A 21517-nucleotide genomic window follows, 5' to 3' on the forward strand; every position below is an offset into this window, starting at 1 on the left:
TATGAACATATGCTAATAGAGATGTACATATATTCATTTGATTTGTTAACCATGTACATGCGTTCATTTGACTTGTTATTTATATACATTTAGTTAGTCATATATATGTGCGCACATTCCTCATCATACAGGTATATATACCGTACCGCAAATATAACAATACTTTCAATTACCGTTGTGATAATACTTGTGACGATGATTATGCTCATATTACCCTTTGTATTACTCTTATTGGAGGGTAAGTTCAATGAGAAAAGCATCATAATTCATAAAGTGTCACTTCAGCGTCTCCGTCAGACAGACAGACAAGTCTCATCACCCGTTTTTTCTTTCCCGCCGATCCCAACTCCCAAAGAGGCCACTATAATGCTTGATACAACAGCAAATCCACTCAATCATTTTACAAAAAAAGTAGTCATCTTAAAACAGAGAGAAAGAAGGAGAGATAGCTTGAACTTGGCCACTTAATTGGATGCCAATAAAAATTGGTAAGATGCGAAGCTCATCTAAGTTCAACAGTAGCTGCAACAACAATGCTCGATTCATGCAGCCCCTCCTCGACTTCTTCCTCAATACCTTTGTCAGTCTTTTATCCCTTTCTCTTCTTTTCCTACATTAAAATGAAGTAACTAGTTAACAAGTCCGAGCACTAAATACAACTTGATCGAGTAGTTAAAAGTTAAAACTTTAGTATATGAACTTGAGGTCACAAGATCAAATTTTATATTATGCAATTTTCTTTTTATTGTACATGAGTTACATAAAGTCTTAAGTCTTTCGGAAGAGCGTCATGTAGTACCATTTCTTGCTTAGGGATGCGGAATGCCTTTAATTTATTTGTATAGATAATGACCAACTTTTTGAAATGGACAACTGATCATCCTATTCTCCTGATTAGGATTTTCATTTTCTTGAAAGATTTCTACTTTAAGCTGATTTTTTACCCACTTTTTTTTAAAATGCTTCTATGCAAGTTGATTTCTCATTCCTCCTTTTCTAATACATATAGAAAAGGCATTTTCATTTTTTGACTTTCATAGAATGTCATTTTTCTTCTAGTATTTTTCCGTTGTAAAAATTTGCAATGACTTGTAGTTTTGGGCTTTGGTCGTTTATAACTCAAACAAACAAACTTAAGAAGTTGGTATCTGCAAAAAAAAGAAAAGGATTAAGACAAATTTATTAAGACACAGAATAGTTTTTACTTTACATAAGTTGTATTCCTATTAATTAAAAAGATATAGCGTTGCTTGTAGAAGGTGCAAAATCTATTGCAATACATTGAAGAAAGAATGGAAAGTATACATGTTTAAACTTAATAATTCCAGTCAGAATGCATCTTGGGTGTAATACGTTACACCAGAACTTCTTGTGTAACATGTATAATAACATACAATACTTCAACAAGAATGACATGAGCTATACAAATAATGACATGAATCTCATGTCATTTTGTTATTTATTTCATATCATTTGAATTTTGTTACAAAAGCAGTGGTTGTATAGTTACACTACACCCAAGAATTTGTGTTTCAAAACAGCTGAAATAAAGTATTGTTTTTTGTTTTTGTTTTTGTGCATACAAAGTCAATTCCAGTGTCATTTATGGAGCACTTAGAGATGAAAACTAAATTGAAGGATGATCCACCAGAGAGTGTAGTGCTTACAACGGAGGATCAGCCTCACCGTCATTGGATCGTCAAACTCGAAGGCGGCCGCCATTTTAAGGATGGTTGGAAAGAATTCTGTCTCCACCATGATCTGCAAGTGGGTGACTTTCTGGTGTTCACTCATCAACTAAACTTCATCTTCCAAGTTTCTGTCTATAATGCTGCCACTGCTTGTCAGCGTTGTTATTCTTCCTCCAATTCCCACCAGCAGCTTAAATCAATCCATAAGCCCACTGGTCCGTTTTCCTCTTTCCCACCAATTCACAATGCGTACACACATTTGTACTCGTTTGTTTTAGTTGCAACTTCTTGACTTTTGTCACTATTTATATGCTAGCTTTATCCGGAATCTTTTAACTAATTTATAGAAACAATCTTTCGTACTATATATATGCGTGTATATATACATATATATCTAAATGTACGTTTTTAATTTTGCATTGGCAAATATCCAAATCAAAACGTTGCAATTACAAAATCTGAGGGCAATTTTGATGTGTGATTATATCAAGGTTAACACACCTTTCTATTAGCATTACCCTACTTTGCCTCAACATCGTCCTACATTCTGTAAAGAGATACTACTAATCTAGGAGAAGTTTTAAGTTGTTACTAGAGTAGAAGTAGTTAATTACAGAACACATGGTTAATTGTTTGTTAGGATCAAAGACGAAGAAGGTTAGATTGAAGCCCAACTCTAGAGATCGCATAAGTGGCAAAAGAAAAGCAAGGGAAGCTCAAGCACAAGCCACTCCTACTGCGGAGGGCCAAGATATTTATGGTCAGATCACTCTCACTTCCTTTGCCATTAAACGCTCAACTATAGTAAGTATTTCTTTAGATAAAATTATTAAGCTGCTACCCAATTAATTTCAGCATTTTAATCCTTGTCTACCGTCTATGTTAAATTGCGTGTATTCACTTGTTAGAACACAATAATATGAACCCCAAAGGTAGAAACTGAAGGCTTGTGCACTTCTCTTGATGTAAGTAGTTCTATAGTATACTTGCTGTCCTGCTTCTGCTTGTAGTTCCTTATAATAATGAATTTGATTGAAGTAACTGAAAATAGGAACTTTGCTGATTTGAGAGGAGAAAAATTATCTAGATAGCCATTTAGTGGTGACTGGTGAACAAGAAAGAGTTGCGGCTGGATCGAGTCCCTAATCATTTACCGTCTTTTTCACTACTATGAATCAACCTTTCCCATTCAAAAATGTTCTTTCTTCAAGGGCCTTTTACAAACTATCTTCGTTGAACATGCAACTCTAATGAACAAGTGAGTTCGCGGACATCTTAACCTCATAGGATTTTTGCGAGTACCTAGTTTTTGAAATAAAAACACCCACCATAATAAATATCCTATCCTAGGGATCAATTAGTATTCCTTGGCCACCCAAACTCCTTTGGCTATTTCATCACTGTATGCAAGGGTGAACAAGAACAAAGAGAAGGATGATGTGAAGCACAAGCTAAGAGATCGATATTTCCAAATTGCTTTCATCTTTCATGTTTTCTGCGTTCCAATTAGCTCAACTCATGCAATCTCACCTTAATTTAGTAAAGGAAAATACCCATTTCCCCATTACATATTAAAGAAATTTGAAGACTCAAAGTTTCTATCTTGGATAGCAGTAATTTGCTTCCAGACTTTGTATTTCTTTTGTAGTGTTTTCTCACACCTCTCTCTTGATGTGTTGCTGCACAATAATCAGCACTGAGGTATATATACCACAGCACACACAGCCTCCACAATCAGACCTAGGAATATGTGTACAAAAGGACAAACAACAAAGTGGTCCTCACAGAATCAGCCTAGGAACACTACAAATTACAGCTGTCACCATTCTTAGCTCAGCTTTACAAAAAGTAATATTAAAACTAATAGACCATATGATCATATTCTCAATACCCCCCTCTCAAGATGGAGCAGAGGAAACGATGCCCAACTTGAATGAAAGATGATTGTGCTGCTGCTCACTCAAAGATTTAGTCATAATGTCAGCAAGCTGAAGAAAGGATTTAATGTGAAGCACTTTGAGAAAACCACTTTGAATATGTTCTCTAACATAGTGACAATCCACTTTCAAGTGCTTGGTTCTCTCATGAAAAATGGGATTATAGGCAAGATGATTTGCAGACTTGTTGTCACAGAACAAATCAATAGGTTAAGGAAAATGAAAGTGCAGATCCTCCAAGAGTCCATGGACCCAAACTATCTCACTAGTAGTTTGGGACATACATCTATACTCAGCCTCAGTTGAAGACTTAGAGACTGTTTTTTGCTTCTTTGTCTTCCAAGACACAAGTGCATTCCCTAAGAAAATGCAATATCCAGTGAGGGACCTGGCACTGAATGCACAACTTCCCCAATCAGAGTCACAAAAAGCTGTGAGCTGAAGAGCTTCAGAACTTGGATAATATAGACCCCAATCCAGTGTACCAGCCAAATATTTAACAACATGAATTGCTGCTTGGAGATGTGGTTTCCTAGGTGAGCACATAAACTGACTGAGCTGTTGAACACTGTAGGAAATATCAGGTCTAGTCAGATTGAGATAGAGCAGCTTCCTAATGATTCTTCTAAAAGATTCAGGATCTTCTAGCAACTCTCCTGAATCAATAGATAACTTGACTCCTTTAGGAAATGGAAACTTTGTGGGTTTGCAATTTTCCATACCAGTACTTTTAAGAATATCAAGGATGAACTTCCTCTGATTCAACATAGTTCCTTGAGTAGTCCTGGATATTTCAATTCCCAAAAAATATCTGATGGCTCCAAGGTCTTTGATGGTGAAAGCTGAATGCAAACTGGCTTTAATTCTTGTAATTTCTTCATCATCATCACCAGTGATGAGTAAATCATCAACATACACCAGAATGATTGCTTGCTTCCCTGATGTTTTCTTTGTAAACATGGAATAATCTCGTTTGGATTGAGTGTATCCATGAGCAAGAAAATGTTGGGTGAGTTCAAGATTCCACTGTCTAGAAGCCTGTTTCAAACCATACAAACTTTTTTTAAGTTTGCATACTTGTCCTTCCTTTCCACCTTGGTATCCTTTAGGAGGCCACGTATAGACTTCTTCATCCAAATGCCTATGAAGAAAGGCATTATTAATATCCAATTGATGCATAGGCCAATTTAAGGAAGTGCCTAGAGCAATAAGGATCCTTACACTAGCAAATTTTGCTACAGGGGAAAAAGTGTGCTTGTAATCTTTACCTTCCACTTGTCTGTCACCTCTGGCTACCAGTCTAGCTTTCAGCTTATCTACATTGCCTTCTGGAGTGAATTTGATCTTATATACCCACTTGCTGTCTATGGCTTTCTTATCACTGGGTAGGTCCACCATCTCCCATGTCTCATTGTCTACTAAAGCTTTGATCTCAGCATTCATTGCCTTCACCCATTCTTCATCTTGGCAGGCTTCACCATAATGACTAGGCTCTCTGACCCTTAGCACATTGCTAAGAGATGCCAAGTATTCAACTGAGTAGTAAGAAGAAACAGCTAGGTTAGCTGTAATTAAGTTAACATCTTGAGCACTCTTCCTTTCACCTGGCAGGCCAACAATGAAGTCTTGATAATTTTTAGGAAGAGCAATCTGCCTTTGTGGTCTTCCTGGCTCCAGGTTTACATGAGCAGTATCATCAGGAGATGAATCATCAGAAGATGAATCATTGTTTCTCAAATCATCTGTCTGCTCACAAACAGGTGGGTGCAGAGGTGTTTGCCCATCTTGCTCAGGCAAATCAGCATGAGTATCATCAATGAATTCTTCACTTTCTAGTGAAGGATTATGTCTCAAAGCAACTGTAAGGTCATCATTTTCCCTGTTAAGAAGGAAAGGAAAAATGTGTTCCTTGAACACTACATCTCTACTAACAAAGATTTTTTTGGTTTCCAAATCTAACAATTTATATCCCTTTTGATTGTGAGGATATCCCAGCAGAACACATCTAATACCTCTAGCAACAAATTTGTCAGATGGCCTTTTACTAGGACTTGCATAACACAGGCTACCTATGACTTTCAAATGGTCATAACTAGCCTCTTTCTTCATCATTCGTTTATATGGAGTGTCCCAATTTATTACTCTGCTGGGAAGTAAGTTAATAAGGTGAGTAGCTGCTAGAATGCACTCACCCCATAGATAAGTAGGCAATCCAGCATGAAGTTTGATTGCCCTAGCAGTATCTAAAAGATACCTATGCTTTCTTTCCACCCTAGCATTTTGCTGTGGGACACCAGCAATGCTTCTTTGATGTATGATACCTCTCTGAATAAAAATATCACTGCATTCTGACTGAAATATTTCAGTCCCATTGTCACTTCTTAAGGTTTTGACCTTAGTATTGAAGTGGTTCTCAACATATGAAACCTGCCAAAATTCCCTTCACCTGTTCTTTATTGGACAAAAGGTGTGGCCAAGTTGCTCTACTATAATCATCTACAATGGTCAAGAAATAACTTGCACATGTGATGGTTTTAGCCCTGTAGGGACCCCATAGATCCACATGAATCAAATCAAAGATGCTGCTGGCAATAGATTTACTAAGCACAAAAGGTTGCCTATGATGTTTAGCAACAGAACAGGTATCACAAAAATGATCATTCAGATCATCACATTTACAGAAAGGTAAATGTTGCATTTTAGATATGGAAATATGTCCCAATCTAGCATGAATAAGATCCAATTTTTCTACTTTATTACAAACATTTGCATCTTTCTTCTTCTCATTTCTTCCATCATACTTGTTCTTCTCACCAAGTCTGCTCTCTACCAACTTGTATAGATCATTTTCATTTCTCCCAATCTCAACATCTCCCTTAATGGAATGGTCCTGTATTGAACACCCATTTTCATCAAAAATGAGTTTCTTTCCACATTGTTTCAGCAGCTTACTCACAGAAAGTAAGTTGTGCTTAAAATCATTTATATACAACACATCATATACTGTAATTTCCTCATTCAGCTTCACATCTCCTATTTCATTTACCACCTTGATACTTCCATCAGGTAACCCCACTCTAACACATTTTTTTAGAATTTTCATGTCAGTTAGAAGTTGTCTACTTCCAGTAATATGATAACTTGCTCCTGAATCTATGAGCCAAGTGTTTGTTCTATCATGAAAATGAACAAAATTTGCAGTATTTGCAGTTACTTTACCTGCAAAATTGCTAGAGCTCGTTCCTTGTCCACCATGCCTATCTCCCACCAGCTTCAGTTCCTGAATAACAGAAGAAACCATTTCTTTGTCAACCTTACCTCCATTTGCATCTCTCTGAGGAGCATAATCCAGAAAGGTATTTGGTGTATTTTCTGCATTTTCATCCTCCTGTCTGGACATGTTTGCAGCTTCTCTTAACCATGGCTTTCCTTTTGGTTGCTTGAACCATTCTGGATACCCAACTATCTTGAAGCATTCCTCCCTAACATGTCCCTTCATCCCACAGTGGCTGCATTTCTTTGATTCCTTTTCCAGCTTCATTCTCTTATAGTCTTCCATCTTCATCTTCTTGTAGTCCCTTTTCTGAAAATCCTTGAGAGGTCCAAGGCTATAGCTCTGTCTATTCACAGCCAAAGCACTCATCTCAACTCCAAGATTCATATCTGCAGCAAGTTGTTTCTGTTTCTCGACTTGCATCACAAGGTTGTAGGCCTTATTCACAGCCATTAAAGGTTCCATGCTAAGAAAATTTGTCTTCATTTGTTCATACCCATCATTCAGTCCATTTAAGAACTTCATCAGCCTGTTATATGAGTCCATCTGAGCTATCTTAGCATGTAAATCACATCTGCATTTTGCCATTGCTCCACAGCTGCACTCAGGAACCTCATCAAGCTCAGATATTTGTTCCCATAACTCCTTCAGCCTACAATAATATTCACTAACAGACAGGTTGTTCTGTTTAAAATCCCATAGCTCTTTCTTCAGTTGGTAAAGTTGAGGAGCATTTGTTTGCCCATATCTCTCAACTGTTTCTTCCCAAAGTCTGCTAGTAGGTTGCATACTAACCAGACTACTTGCAATCTCAGGCTTCATAGTGGCAAGGATCCATGATCTTACCATATAATCACACCTAGTCCACTTCTGAATCTCATCAGCTCCAGTGGTAGGTTTCTTGTGTTTTCCTTCAAGAAAAGCAAGCTTGTTCTTAGCACCCAGTGCTATTCTGATACTCCTATTCCAGTTGAGAAAGTTTCCACCATCAAAGATGATACCTCCTAAAGGTGTTGCTGCATTTTCATTTACAGCGACAAATAGAGGGTCTTTGTATGGGTTCAAGTTACTCTCTTTGTTGTTGCTGTTTTCACCAGCCATTTGAGATTATATCAGTTTAGAGCCTTCAAGATTTCTGAAATATAGATCGAGAATTAAAATCCCTGCTCTGATACCATAAAGAAATTTGAAGACTCAAAGTTTCTATCTTGGATAGCAGTAATTTGCTTCCAGACTTTGTATTTCTTTTGTAGTGTTTTCTCACACCTCTCTCTTGATGTGTTGCTGCACAATAATCAGCACTGAGGTATATATACCACAACACACACAGCCTCCACAATCAGACCTAGGAATATGTGTACAAAAGGACAAACAACAAAGTGGTCCTCACAGAATCAGCCTAGGAACACTACAAATTACAGCTGTCACCATTCTTAGCTCAGCTTTACAAAAAGTAATATTAAAACTAATAGACCATATGATCATATTCTCAATACATATGCCTGTATGTATTACAAAAACAATCCACCATCAATTACTAAGATGCAATGAACATTGTTATTTAACTGATTATCCTTGTAATTGTACGTGCAGTATCTTCCTAAAGGTTTTGTCAGATCGTGTGGCCTAATAAATAAGAACTGTTTCGTAAAACTCATATATGGAGATGGTAAGGCATGGAAAGTAAAGCTGTCTTACCGGAAATATGATGGCCAGGCTTATATTCACGGAGGATGGAAACAGCTTCAGGCTGCAAATAATCTCAGACCTCGAGATATCATCTGTTTTCAGCTCCTTAAACGTGGGAGGTGGCCTATTATGAAATGTCACAGTGAGTAAACTGATTAATCTTTCTCTTCAATAAGGCACATTTCTTTGTTACTACGCTCTTTCTAACTATTTTTGTAACTTCTATCTATCTACTCAAGCTCTAAAAGAAGAAAAAAATAACCTTACATATCTCCAGATAAAATGCACTTAGCATGACAAAAACTACTACTGGCTTCGTTGTTTTTCATAAGTTCTACTCACTTAACTTTTTAGATTTCAGAAACTGAACAATCTTGTTAGATTGGTTTTGATGTATAATTTCAAGATATCACCTTTCGTAACTTTTAGTAAAAGTAATCAGATATATTACAGGTCAAAGTTGTGCTTTTAATAATTTGTAGACTTTAATTAAGTGAATAGATCGCTCGTAAGAAAACAAAAGAAGTTTTCTAGTACCAGTAGTAATTTAAAGAATATGTAGGCTAAAAACGTTTAACCCTTGCACTATTGCAAATGGAGTAATACATTTAAAGTATTTATATTGGTGGATTTTTGAGCAGAATTAAGCAGCGGAAACGAATCTTGATTTATATTGAAGGATGACATTTTGGGCACGTATTTGGGAGTGAATATGGATCTGGCATGTTTTTGTTTCTGATCAGCCAATTTAGGCTGTGGAATATCAAAACTCAAAAGTTATATGGTTGTAAGTTGTTAATTAGGAAGGTGTAAAATGCACAGCTGAATATACTTTTGTATTGTGCATAATAGTTGGATTGCTTTCCTGCAATGTTTTGCTTCTATTTGGGACATTAGTATGCACGCCACCGCCACTCTATGTTTTTTGGGTCTTATTACGAGGAGTTTCCCACCGCCTTCGGCGAGTGGACTAATCTTCTGCAAGTAGTACGTATCTATTCAAAATCAAACCAAGGGACTAGTAAATCTAAAGCCAACCTTCTTTCTCAATTAATTGTCTTCTTTAACTTTTCAAGTCAAATTTCTAAATCTTAGAACTTAATTGATACTTGATTTATATATCTCAATGTAGAATTTGAATATATCGAAATTTGATTTTGTTTTTATTTATGCTAATATATCATAATTTGATGATAGAAGCTAGAATATGATTATATATAATGATGGTCAAAGTAGTACATTGAAGATCGTAAAAGTCAAACTAAATACTCCCCCTGTTTCAAAATATAAGGTATTCACGCCTTACGAAAATTTACTTTGATCACAAATATCTCTCATAATAAAAATTATACCATTCGATTCGTCTTGAAAAATACTATAATAATATTATTTTTTAAAATTTTCTATCAATATATATTGAGAGTAATTAATGGTCAAAGTTCGACCTCGAACGTCGTGTGTGCCTTATATTTTGAAACGGAGGGAGTAATTACTTGAGTATGGAGGAAATATAGTATTAGGATATACTATATCATTAACCATTAATGAAAAGGCCATGCAAATCGGTAAGCAAAATTCTCTTAGTTTTTTGCACCATTATTTGTCACTGTACTCAATTTTATTAGTTGATGTCAATTACTCTTTGTTCTAATTATTTTTTAAAATAAGAAGTTTGTTTCCATCTAATGAAGTGGACCAAAACAATTAACTGACATATGACATATATAACATTACAAAAAAGTGGGACAAAAGTTTATGTAGTTTTCATTTATTTGAAATAATTACTTTTTCTTATATTATAGTTAAACAAATAACAGCTCAGACGAAGATATGGTAGCTCAATGGAGTACCACCCAAAAAGGACTTGTCCAGGATACAAATCCTCCTCCCAACAATATACTACGTCCGTTTTTTTTTAGTTGCTGCAACGTTTGACAAATTGCACTATTCATGTTCTCTTATTTGACCACATTTATTGATTTATATGTTAAACAAAATATAGTCATGTGGGGTCTTGTTTGATTCGTTTCGATGTAAGCTTTCATAATATCAAATTTTTATAATTTTTACTTACATACAATTAGAGATAAAACGATTTGAAATTGTACATTGGCAAGCATGAAAGTCAAAACGTTGCAACTAAATAAAAACAGAGGTAGTATTTAAGAATTTCTCTCGTGGTGGCAATAGGCCTAGTAGGGATTGGTCCTTGGACCAATTATCTCTCCTAATAAAAAAAAAAGAACATAAAACAGCCCAAGAATAAAAAATAGAGTTTGTCTTGTAAGAAAGCGCCAACTTTTAAATTAAAACTAGTTATTAGGCCCGGGCTATGCCCCGGGTAAGAAAATTTTCATTTATTAATATTGTACTTTGATATGATAGCACTAAATACTACTTGGTCTAGTGGTTAAAACTTTAGTACATGAACTTGAGGTCACGGGATCAAAACCTATACTATGCAATTTCTAATTTTTTATTGTACATGGATTACATGATCTAAAACTCCCTAGGAAGAGCGCCACGTGGCATCGTTCCTGGTTTACGCACGTCTTTTAATATATTAGTATAGATTAGGCAATAGTAAGCCCAATATTAAAAAGAGAATAATAATGGCTAGGTTAATTTCTTTCGGTGACTAGTTTAATTCATTTAGTAGTTAGGTCTACTTTTATGTTCAAATTAAACTGTCTTTTAATAATTTTTGTAAAAACTATTACTTGCTCTGCCAATATTTTTTTTTCACGTCATGAATAAAGTTCAGATTCAGTTGTAAGAGGAGTCTACGATATCCTATTATGATTTAATATTCTATTACGAATTCTATTGTAATTAGAATCCGTGGGTTTTTGGGAAAGTTTTTTCCTTCCTTATCTTTGTATAGTCTGTTATGTACAGTATTGGAGGCAAGTTAATTAAGAAACTCCGTACGTAGGTTGTATTAGAGTCAGTTTCGGTAATCAAAAGGGTTGAGTTGTTGATCTCTCCACAAGTTTTTCAAAACTTAACATATTCCTTACCATATTCGTATTAGAATTTGTGTACACTTACAAAACTTTATGATAAGTTTATGAGAAGAGATAAACAATAACACTTTACGAACTCTATATATATATATATATATATTGTCTGATGCATGATCAGTTAATTGAAGAAAACAGAGTAATAATGATGGAAACAATTAAGACAGTTGATAATTATTTGCCTGAAGACATCCTCTACGTTGAAATCCTTACTCGTCTGCCCGTAAAATCTCTGCTTCGGTTCAAATCCGTTTCTAAACACTGGAATTCCATCATCTCTTCCAAAGATTTTGCTAAAGATCATCTCCACAAATTTGGTAATTCCACTTTCAACACCTCATTACTCGTCCACTCCACATGTAAAGAGACTTTTCTTGGTCCAAACACACGTATAACGATCGATTACGTAGCAAAACTTTTTACTTTCAAACTAGCTCAAGTTAAAAACACAAACATCAATATCACATTGTCACCATTGGATTACTACACCGATGATAGTATTAGAAACCCACTCGCCTTTGACTCACATATGGTTGGATCATGTAACGGGTTGATTTGCTTACAAATTGGCAAGAAGTTCACTATTTGTAACCCGGCAATACGAAAGCAGCACCAAACAACACCACCTAAGTATAACCCCGGCAAGAACAATCTTTTTGTTTCTGGGTTTGGGTATGATTCTTCGTCGAATGCTTATAAGATACTCCGCCTAGTCCTCGGAAAACCTTACGGAACAGACGAAGAAACATGTCAAGCACATGTGTTCTCGACTAAGAACAATGAGTGGAAAGAACTCGACATGAGTTTTTGGTTGACGTTCATTAATGGTGCGTGTGAACCTTTCATCTTTCACAGTCATGTTTTAGTGGGTGAAACATTGTATTGGGTATTTGAAACTCGAGACACTAGTACACGCAATTCGAATATCATTGCGTTTGATTTTGCCAAGGAAACGTTTTCTATCATACCTCTTCCTAAATCATATCATGCAAGTATAAGAGACTATCCTCCCACTCGCATGTATTTGAGTAACATTAGACAGCGATTAAGCGCTTGTTGGATGTTGTCTGGACAGCAGTTCGTCATCGAAGGTTGGATGCTAGAGCATAATGCAAACTTGGAGTATTGTTGGACGAAATTATTGAAGACTAATACTACTAGCATATTAGATCCGAGTTATCGAAGTCTGTTTGAGCTTACAGCAGATAACAATTATAATGGCAAAGCAGTAAGTTTCTTTCTTTTCAAAGGCATTAGTGAATTACTGCGCGTCCCTCTGAATGATGAAGGAGGAGATTGTTATCATCTCAAGCCTACACAACGGGTTCCGATTCCGCTTCCGACTAAAGAACGTGGATCCTATCAAATCAGTTATGCATGTCTTTATACTGAAAGCCTCCTATCTCCTTTTTAGATCCCATGCATGGTGCTGGATATATGTTATATGATGATGACAGGAGCAGCTAAGACTATGTGTAGGGTGAACAACTACACAGATGAGGGTCCAATTTTATTAGTAGTTCGCTTAGAGTAAATAAAAAAAACTAATTTTAATTACAATTTGTTTTTTTTTCTATTTATTATTGAGTGTAATAAATTTTAATCTAATGTTTTGCTTAGTCTCTCTCTATTCTCCAAAAGAAACCCATTAATTACTCTTTCGTCTCTTCCTCTTAACTAAAAATTTTCAATTCTTATAATTTCATCTAGCACAGGGCCCTAAATTATATGGGGCGGCCCTGGACAATTGTATAGATTATTATCTGTGACTCCAAGAAACATATAGCTAAAACTATGTTGGAAGGGCTGAAAGTGGCGAAGGAATGTGGTGTCGAGAAGGTGGTGGTAGAAAGTGATTGCTTACAAGTGGTTCAAGCCCTGTAGAAAAGAGTGAGCTGATCTAGTGTTTTCCATTAAGTGTTAGACTTAATTCGGTTAATTGCGTTGAGTTTACAAATTATTTTCAGTATATTATAAATAAATAATAGTACTTGTTTACGGCCCTGTTTGGCAATAGCGTTTGAGGTAGCGGTTAGCGGTTGGACAAGATTGAAACGCTACTTGAGAAAATTATGAGTGTTTGGTAAGGTAGTGGTTGTAGTAGCGGGTAGCAGTTGGAGTAGATTATAAGTAGCGGTTGTGGAACGTTACTACAAGTAACGTTTGAGGTTTAGAGGTAGCGGTCTACGAAATAAACCCTATATTACAACATAAGGTAGAATTATTAACCAATGTTTTTTTTATCTTTTACAATTCCAACAGCTACTTTTGCCAAACACTTCTGATTAAACAACTAATTTAATCACTGACCGCTGACAGCTACTAGTAGACAGCTAGCAGCTACCCCCAACAGCTACAGCTACTACAACCGCTAACAGCTACTAGAATCGCTAGTTTTGCCAAACATGCCCTACATGTATAACTATTATGACATTTCATGTTTAAAGTTTCAAATTCCTAGGTCTCATCACAATAACTTTAATTGCCTTCTATATATCGTAAATATATTCATATTCAACTTCAAAATAGCTTTAGAAGCCCTCATATGTCCATTCTTAAACATAGATATTCAAGTGGTTTATTATGACCATTAGACGCTTTTGTCACTTGAGCCTAAAAAATGTCCGGAAGCATGATTTATAGTCTTCTAATTCAGCTATTTTGGCGCTAATTTTGGACTTTTCTTACCCAACCATATTTTTCATACAATCATACTAGACTTACTCGAGGGTCTTGGGATGCCCGGAGATGCATCTTGATAGTTGCGACCCTCTACAATGACTTAAATTACCCTCTATAGTATCTTATCTATTATCCTATTCAAAACCCAAAATAACTCTAGATACCACCATATGCTATCCCCATTCTCAGGTATGTATAATGGGATATACATTCAAATGCTTTATGATGACCCTAGGACACTTCGCATGGTATTGATATAGACTTCAAATTTCATTATATTGGCAAAAAATTTAAGATTTTAAGGATATTTTTTCATACCGACAACAAATAAAGTTGAAGGACAATAATATAATAACCGCAAAACTGGTCGCAACACCCTAAACAATGACTTGTCATGCACGTTGGACCACATACTTTGGCTAGTAGCTAAGATATCACGAATTAATAGACTTGGTGTTGTGCGTATCATTAATGATACTGAAGGTAAGTTATTTGACCCGCGACACTTTTCAGTTCAGCTAATTTCAATCAAGGCCTAATTGTCCCATTTTACTGACAACTTGTCATACTCACTCAGATAAGTGGGGGAAGTTTGATGTAGCATCGGTTGGGAGCAGTGAGCAGAGTAGAACAAGTGGTAACATTGCATTGGCAACACTGCAATGGCAGTGATGGATGATTACTCAAGGAGCATATCTATTAATTTTATATGCTACTATCAATCAATACAGAATAGGAACTCCACGCTAAAGGCCAAAAAAACACTGTGAAGAATGGAAACCAAAGAAAAGAAATTCAACAAATAATGAAAACAAGAAAAAGAAAAGTAAAATGCTGAGTTAATTGACATACACTTTAGTTCAAGTGAATTGATTCCCAGATACCAAAAATGCAGAAACGCTCATCACAAGAAAAATTAAGCAGCTGCTGCAATAATGTTCGATTTATGCAACCTCTAATCCCTGGTTTTATTAATACCTTTGTATGTCTCTTCCATCTCTCTCTTAATTTGTTAATTTCCTCTTCTTCTGCTTCCTACATTTATGTAAAAATTAGAATTTCCAGCAATAACAAACTCTTGTTGCATGCAGTCAATTCCAGTGTCATTTCTGAAGCGGTTGGATGAGGAGCTACATGGTCATCTGCTGAAGGAGGTGGAGCTCATGACAGAGCCACAGCGTCGTTGGGTGGTTAAAATCGAAGGTGGCCGCCATTTCAAAGATGGTTGGCAGGAATTCTGTCTGCACCATAATCTGAAAGTGGGTGATTTTCTGGTGTTTACATATCAGACTGACTTCCTCTTTCACGTCTCTGTCTTTGATCCCGCTACTGCTTGTCAGCGCCATTATCCACCTTCCTCTCACCAGCACCACCTCAACAGTGTCAAAGGTTTTCCCTTTTTATTATATATGATCATATGTTCAAAGTTATTATTGGTTAAAGTTGTACACCGAGATTGTGAAAGAAAATTATGAAGTAGGCTTAATTTTTCAATAATAAATCGTATATATAGGTTCTGGAAAGAGGAGGGGTTTGAAGTTGAACACTACTTGCAAAAGAACACAGTTGGAAGCTGAAATTGCTGCTACAGAAGTACCATCATCTGATCAAACCCAATTTCCAAGTTGTCAAGTGACTCTTACTCTCAGTAGCTTCAATAGAAAAATTATTGTAAGTTTTTCCTATTTGTTCATAGCAGATATTATCATGATATAGGGGCATTTCACTGTTACCTGAAATTCATTTATCTGAACTAATGTGAACTTTTATTAGAGCTATGAAATGAGCTTGGATATTGGAAGTTTAGAATGTATATGAAGTCATTTTTGTGCATATAGGACTCAAGCATAGGCCATATGATCCATGTTGATTCCCAGATCAAACATATGAGAATGCACCCAAAGATATAAACTTTACAAGATCTCCTGATTTGTTACATAAATACTTTTTTGGACAAGACATAAAACTGATACATACTCCCTCAGTGTACGTTTGTTCTCCCTCTTCTACTTCTGTGGCCTTAACTACCCACAAATAGAAGCTTATTAGAATAATAGTGATGTAGATGTTGTCAGAGTAATTAAAGATATTCATGATTAATATTGTGCATCAGAAATCTACGAAAAAAAGAGAGGAGTAACAAAATCAAAAACCACTCATTGGAGTATTACTGTTACTTATTGTCAGCATGTATATTTTTGAAATGTGAACTTCAGTTCCCTAACACCAAAGCCAGGGTGTCTGATAAAGAGAATACTGGCCAAAAGTAAAAAAAAAAAAAAAAGGATTAGGGTCGTTTTAAAGGTCTTATGTGTCTAATTGTGTTTGGCGAATAGCTTATTAGAAAAGTGATTTAGATTCAATCCTGTAATTTTCAAAAATTAAGAAAATGAGCTTTTTTTCACAAGAAATAGCTCTAGTTTTGAGATCTAAAAGGCGAAGTGAAAAAGACATTCAAGTTAAGTCATGTATTTCATTATAGGTAATATTATACAATAGTAAAATAAACCAATAGGAAATGAGATCAACTAGCAGTTATAGTATATCTGTTAATTGCCAAACAGGGTAATTCCCTTAGTGTAATTGGCTACAGTACACATAACAACTTGGTATTCTTAAGTTTTTCCACATTATTTGGATGTTTTGTCATAACTCATGATCACTTATGCAGTATCTTCCTATGCGCTTTGTGAGATCAAGTGGTCTTCTAAATAGAAACTGTAACATTACGCTTGTAGATGGAGAAGAAATGTCTTGGAAAGCAAAGCTGAGTTTTAGGAAAGATAACGGTCAACCTTACATTGTGCAAGGATGGAAATATTTTCAGGCTGCAAACTGTCTCAAGCCTGGAAATGTTCTCAGTTTTCAGCTCCTTGAAGATGGGACAGTACCTATTCTGAAATGCTATAGTAAGTTATCTTCCCCCTCAACATGGCTTATTAGTTGGTTAGTTTTTCCTCTATTGTCCAAGTTGAACTTGTGTAATAGACTAGCCTAGGTGGGCAGGGGTATTTTCGTAATATACTCTAGTTAATATGTGAGCTAGGGGAATAAGACAAGTAGACTATAAATACAGGATATTAGGGAAGGAAAAGATCATCAAGAAAATATTGGAAATTTCATTTTAGTTGTTAGCTTTGGGAGTGTGTCAAGTCACTCGAAAACTTGATAATCTATCTTTATTTTCTGTTATTTCCATTTTTATCAATCAAAATCATCTTCATCTTCTTTGATTTTAGTGTCCCAAATATCCAGTTCATTACAACTTGTCTTTCAATATAATTTCTATAATGCATGGGGTGTATATATCGTGCGCATGGTCCTAGAATATTTTCTTGTTCATGTGTTTATTTGGAGGCGCCTCCAAATAAGTAAATCAATAACCAGAACAGAAGAGTTTCAAACAAGCAGAAAATAGTAGTGAATGTATCATCAAGGTGTATAGTGGATGCATTAGGTGAAACGAATAAAAATCAAAAGGGCTTCTAATTGAATACGAGAGAATAGGTAGATACTTACGGGATTAGATTGAATGAACAAGTCTAATGTTTGAGTAGAGAGATCCTCATAAACTGGGTATTTAACTAGTTCACTTTAACCCAAGAAGCCAAGATCATAAAGATGTTTTTGTTTACCTTCTAATATATTCAGGACTAGACCAGAAAACATCGGATGGATCCCAAGTCCCACCTGAGAACTAATGCTTGATTACCCAAGGAAACAAGAAGGTAACAGCTATTGTAAAAGAAACACAATTATAGGTAATTCAAATATTTTAACTGTTTGATTCTGAGCAGGAATTTAAAGCGGCAGGAGAACAATAGCATGAATTACAAAGAAAGAAGCTTTGGGAAACACTGCTGTTATCAGAGTTATCGTGGATGAGTCATTAATTTCCCAGGATCACAGCATCAATTTAGAAGATCAAAAGAGCTGCTACCACCAAGAAGGTAAAATTGATAAGAAGGGTGGTAGTAGTACCTTCAATGCTTTTGTGGTTTTTTAGGAGACTTTAGGTTTCTATGTCAAATACAAAAGTGAAGTTCTATGTTCCTATACTATGTAAGCTTTAAGTCTTTGCAAATTCGTGCACTCCTATTCTGCATTTGAACCGAAGTTTGTATCATAGTTGATATCTTATTCATTAGGTCTGAATTTCACTGGTTTCGTTACTCATTGTGAAAAGCAATCAGGATGACAAATTTTAATGTTTGAGATATTGTTGAATCATAAAAGCACAAATTCTTTCAGGTAACCACTTCATTAAAAAGAGTTTTCATCTTAGTTTAATTGAAACCTATGAGGCAAGTACAAAAATAAATAAATTTGAGGCACTAACCGTTATGAACATGTCTCGACGTCTCCACCCATGTGTCTTAGTGCATGAATATTGCTTGAAGAGTTCAATACCCAGATCTCAAGCAATCTAGTATAACGTGTTGCCTTCATCACAATCTGAAACCTTCTTCATTTGCCTCAAAAGAAAATTTACCATCATATAAATATCTACTGACTTTGGATGTCTTTTATCATGTGCTATGAACATCTCAAGTTTCCCTGAAATTTCAACATAGCTAAATCCAGGAAACTTCTTCACCCCTGTAATATCCATAGCTTGCCTCATCATCTTCGCATCATCCCAACGCTTGATTGTAGCATATAAATTAGACAAACCCACATATCTGCCATCATGATGAGGGTCAACTTCAACAAGCCTCTTTCCGAGTAGTTCAGCAAGGTCTAACCTTCCATGGCTCATACAACCACTAAGGAGCGCACCCAACATTGCAGGCGTAGGATCCAGAGGCATTTCGTTCAGAAAATCATAAGCTTCACCCACCTGACCTGCCCTTGCCATAACATCTATCAGACAAGCATAATGCTCAGACTTGGGTATCATGCCATTTCTCTTAAGAGACTCGAAAATCTCCCAAGCCTCCTTCACCAATCCTCTATGTACACAAGCAGATAAGAGACACAAATAAGTTATTTCATCGGGTGCAACTCGTACTTTTGACATTTCTACGAACAATTCTAGCGACTCTTGGACATAGCCATGGCTCGCAAGCCCTCCAATAATGGCATTCCAAAGTAAAACATCAGTTTTATGCTTTGGTATCGTTCTAAACACAACCAAGGCCTCCTCTATGGCTCCACATTTGGCATACATGTCCACAAGAGAAGTTAGCAACACAAGATTTAAGGATAGCTTATTCTCGACTATGTAACGATGCATCAATCTCCCTTGCTCGAGAGCACCTAAATGAGAACAAGCACCTAGAACACTCACCATAGTCACCTCATTAGCCTTAGGTTCCCCTGCCACCATCATCCTATCAAAAACCTTCAAAGCTTCTCCATACTCACCACCTTTAACATACCCATCAATAAGAGAGCTCCACGACACGATATCCTTATCGGGCATAAACTCAAAGACTTCACGGGCTCTCTTCAAATCCCCGCACTTAGCATACCCATCTAGCATTGAATTCCATGTCACATTCGTCCTCTGACGCATTTCATCAAACACCTTGCGTGCATACAATATCTCCCCACATGCTGCATACATATGAATCAGAGAATTCTGAACGAAGATATCCAGCTGATACCCAGATTTCAATACAAGAGAATGCAGTGACATCCCATGTTCAATCGAAGCGAGGCGTGCCGAGGCCTTGACGAGGAAAGGGAAGGTGTAATGATCTGGGATGATCCCAAATTGCTGCATTTCCACAAAAACTTTGATGGATTTGTTGGGAGTTGAATTGTTAGAAAAACTCCTGATAACTCTGTTCCAGTGTACAACAGAGGGACTGGGGTTGTGTAGCAATAAATGGTGAGTGTAATCGGCATTGCCTGAATCTGCGAAGAGAGAGAAGAGTTTGGAGGCAAAAAGATGTTGCTTTGAAAACCCAGAAACTATCAAAAGAGCATGAATTTGCTTCACCACTGAAAATGAAAATGAGTTGGGTTGAAATTGATCAAGTAAAGTGATCAAAGTTTGATGTAAGCTGCCATTTCTAATGCAACAATTGCCCAACATTCAACGACAAAGAAAATAAAAGAAGAAAAACGTTTAAATGGAATGCTACTGATGTTCAGTTAGTTTTCATTCAAAGACAATGCTAATGAATAACTAACTTTCACTAACGGCCTATTTCGTCAGTAGTGATAAACAGTGGTAATAGTGACGAAATTTAACGTAAATTTGTAAGGAAGTTCTTAGAATGAATTTTTTTTCTTAAAATATGGGTTTTCCTTATAAATTTTTATGATCGTCTGATACCACCAAGTAGTAATAATGGATAGTAATGAAATTTTAGGAAGAAAATGGATATCTTGCGATAAAGTAGCGTTACCATATGTAACACATTGAATTTCTAGTATAATTTAAATTATAATGCATTACTATTCCCACTATTTATGACCTTTCACCAAACAGGCCATCAATGTAATAATTGTCAAAGAAGAGTAAACTCGCTTATACATATCTGAAACCACTCTTTTACATCTTCCGATTTAATTTATATGAATTAAATTGAATTAGTAAAGTAAAATAAGAAGTTAAAAGATCATTGGAAACCAATTTCTAAATTGCTTTTTTCGTTTAAATATAATGGAGAATTTGTAATCCATTCAATTTTCATAATTCTAGCTAATCAGAGAGGGAATTAAGAGAAGTGAATAAATTCTACTATTTGCAATAAATTCAAATAGGAAAAAAGAAAAAGGCAAAAGCTAATAAATTTCCCTGGGGCTTTAAATAAGATAACTAAAAATGAAATTATTTAATGAATCAAAATATTAATTATACCGATCGATGCGTGATTTTGAAATATATTCTAGAATTTATAACATTTCAAGATAACTTATTTGATGCATCAAAAAATACAATAAGTGTAATCATATATTGAAAATGGTATAGAAAAGAGGACAAAATAATAAATTCGTCCTCTATTTCTAGATAAAACTAGTATTTGGGTCCAGGAGTTGTCCCGAAATGGTATTGTGTTTCCGAATTGGATATGCATTTTTTTCCATTCCCACTAAAATATATATAAAAGAAAATTCAACATTTAGAGATACAAATATAATAATATGGACACTTAAAGCATGATTAAAAGTTGGTTGAGATGGTAATAATTGTGTCATGTTATAATAGCAAAAGGTCACAGGTTCAAATCTTGTTGCAAGCTAATTTTACTTTTGTTGATCGACGTA

The 21517-nt window shown here is 35.7% G+C and overlaps 2 protein-coding genes across 5 annotated transcripts; one reads left to right on the top strand and one right to left on the bottom strand.

The window, feature by feature from the left end:
* The first annotated feature begins 160 nt into the window (after positions 1–160).
* LOC104906051 (uncharacterized) lies at positions 161–18554 on the top strand. The gene is made up of 8 exons (XM_048639850.2): positions 161–580; positions 1588–1906; positions 2332–2495; positions 8496–8733; positions 11803–12842; positions 15349–15685; positions 15810–15967; positions 16968–18554. Exons 1-8 carry the CDS (start codon positions 473–475, stop codon positions 17292–17294), a joined length of 2691 nt encoding a protein of 896 aa, XP_048495807.1. The 5' UTR covers positions 161–472; the 3' UTR covers positions 17295–18554.
* Positions 15071–20535, bottom strand: LOC104906010 (pentatricopeptide repeat-containing protein At5g08305). Of its 4 annotated transcripts, none has more exons than XM_048638034.2 (2): positions 18636–20535; positions 15071–15692 (listed from the first exon to the last, which is right to left on the bottom strand). In XM_048638034.2, the coding sequence occupies exon 1, from the start codon at positions 20337–20339 to the stop codon at positions 18723–18725; it is 1617 nt and encodes a 538-aa protein (XP_048493991.1). In that variant the 5' UTR covers positions 20340–20535; the 3' UTR covers positions 15071–15692; positions 18636–18722. The 4 variants fall into 4 exon arrangements, with proteins under 4 accessions (XP_048493991.1, XP_048493990.1, XP_048493989.1 ...); XM_048638033.2 differs by having other exon boundaries at positions 15071–15899; XM_048638032.2 differs by having other exon boundaries at positions 15071–15948.
* Positions 20536–21517: the final 982 nt, after the last annotated feature.

Source organism: Beta vulgaris, chromosome 2, assembly GCF_026745355.1.
Source record: "Beta vulgaris subsp. vulgaris cultivar EL10 chromosome 2, EL10.2, whole genome shotgun sequence".
NCBI lineage: Eukaryota > Viridiplantae > Streptophyta > Magnoliopsida > Caryophyllales > Amaranthaceae > Beta > Beta vulgaris.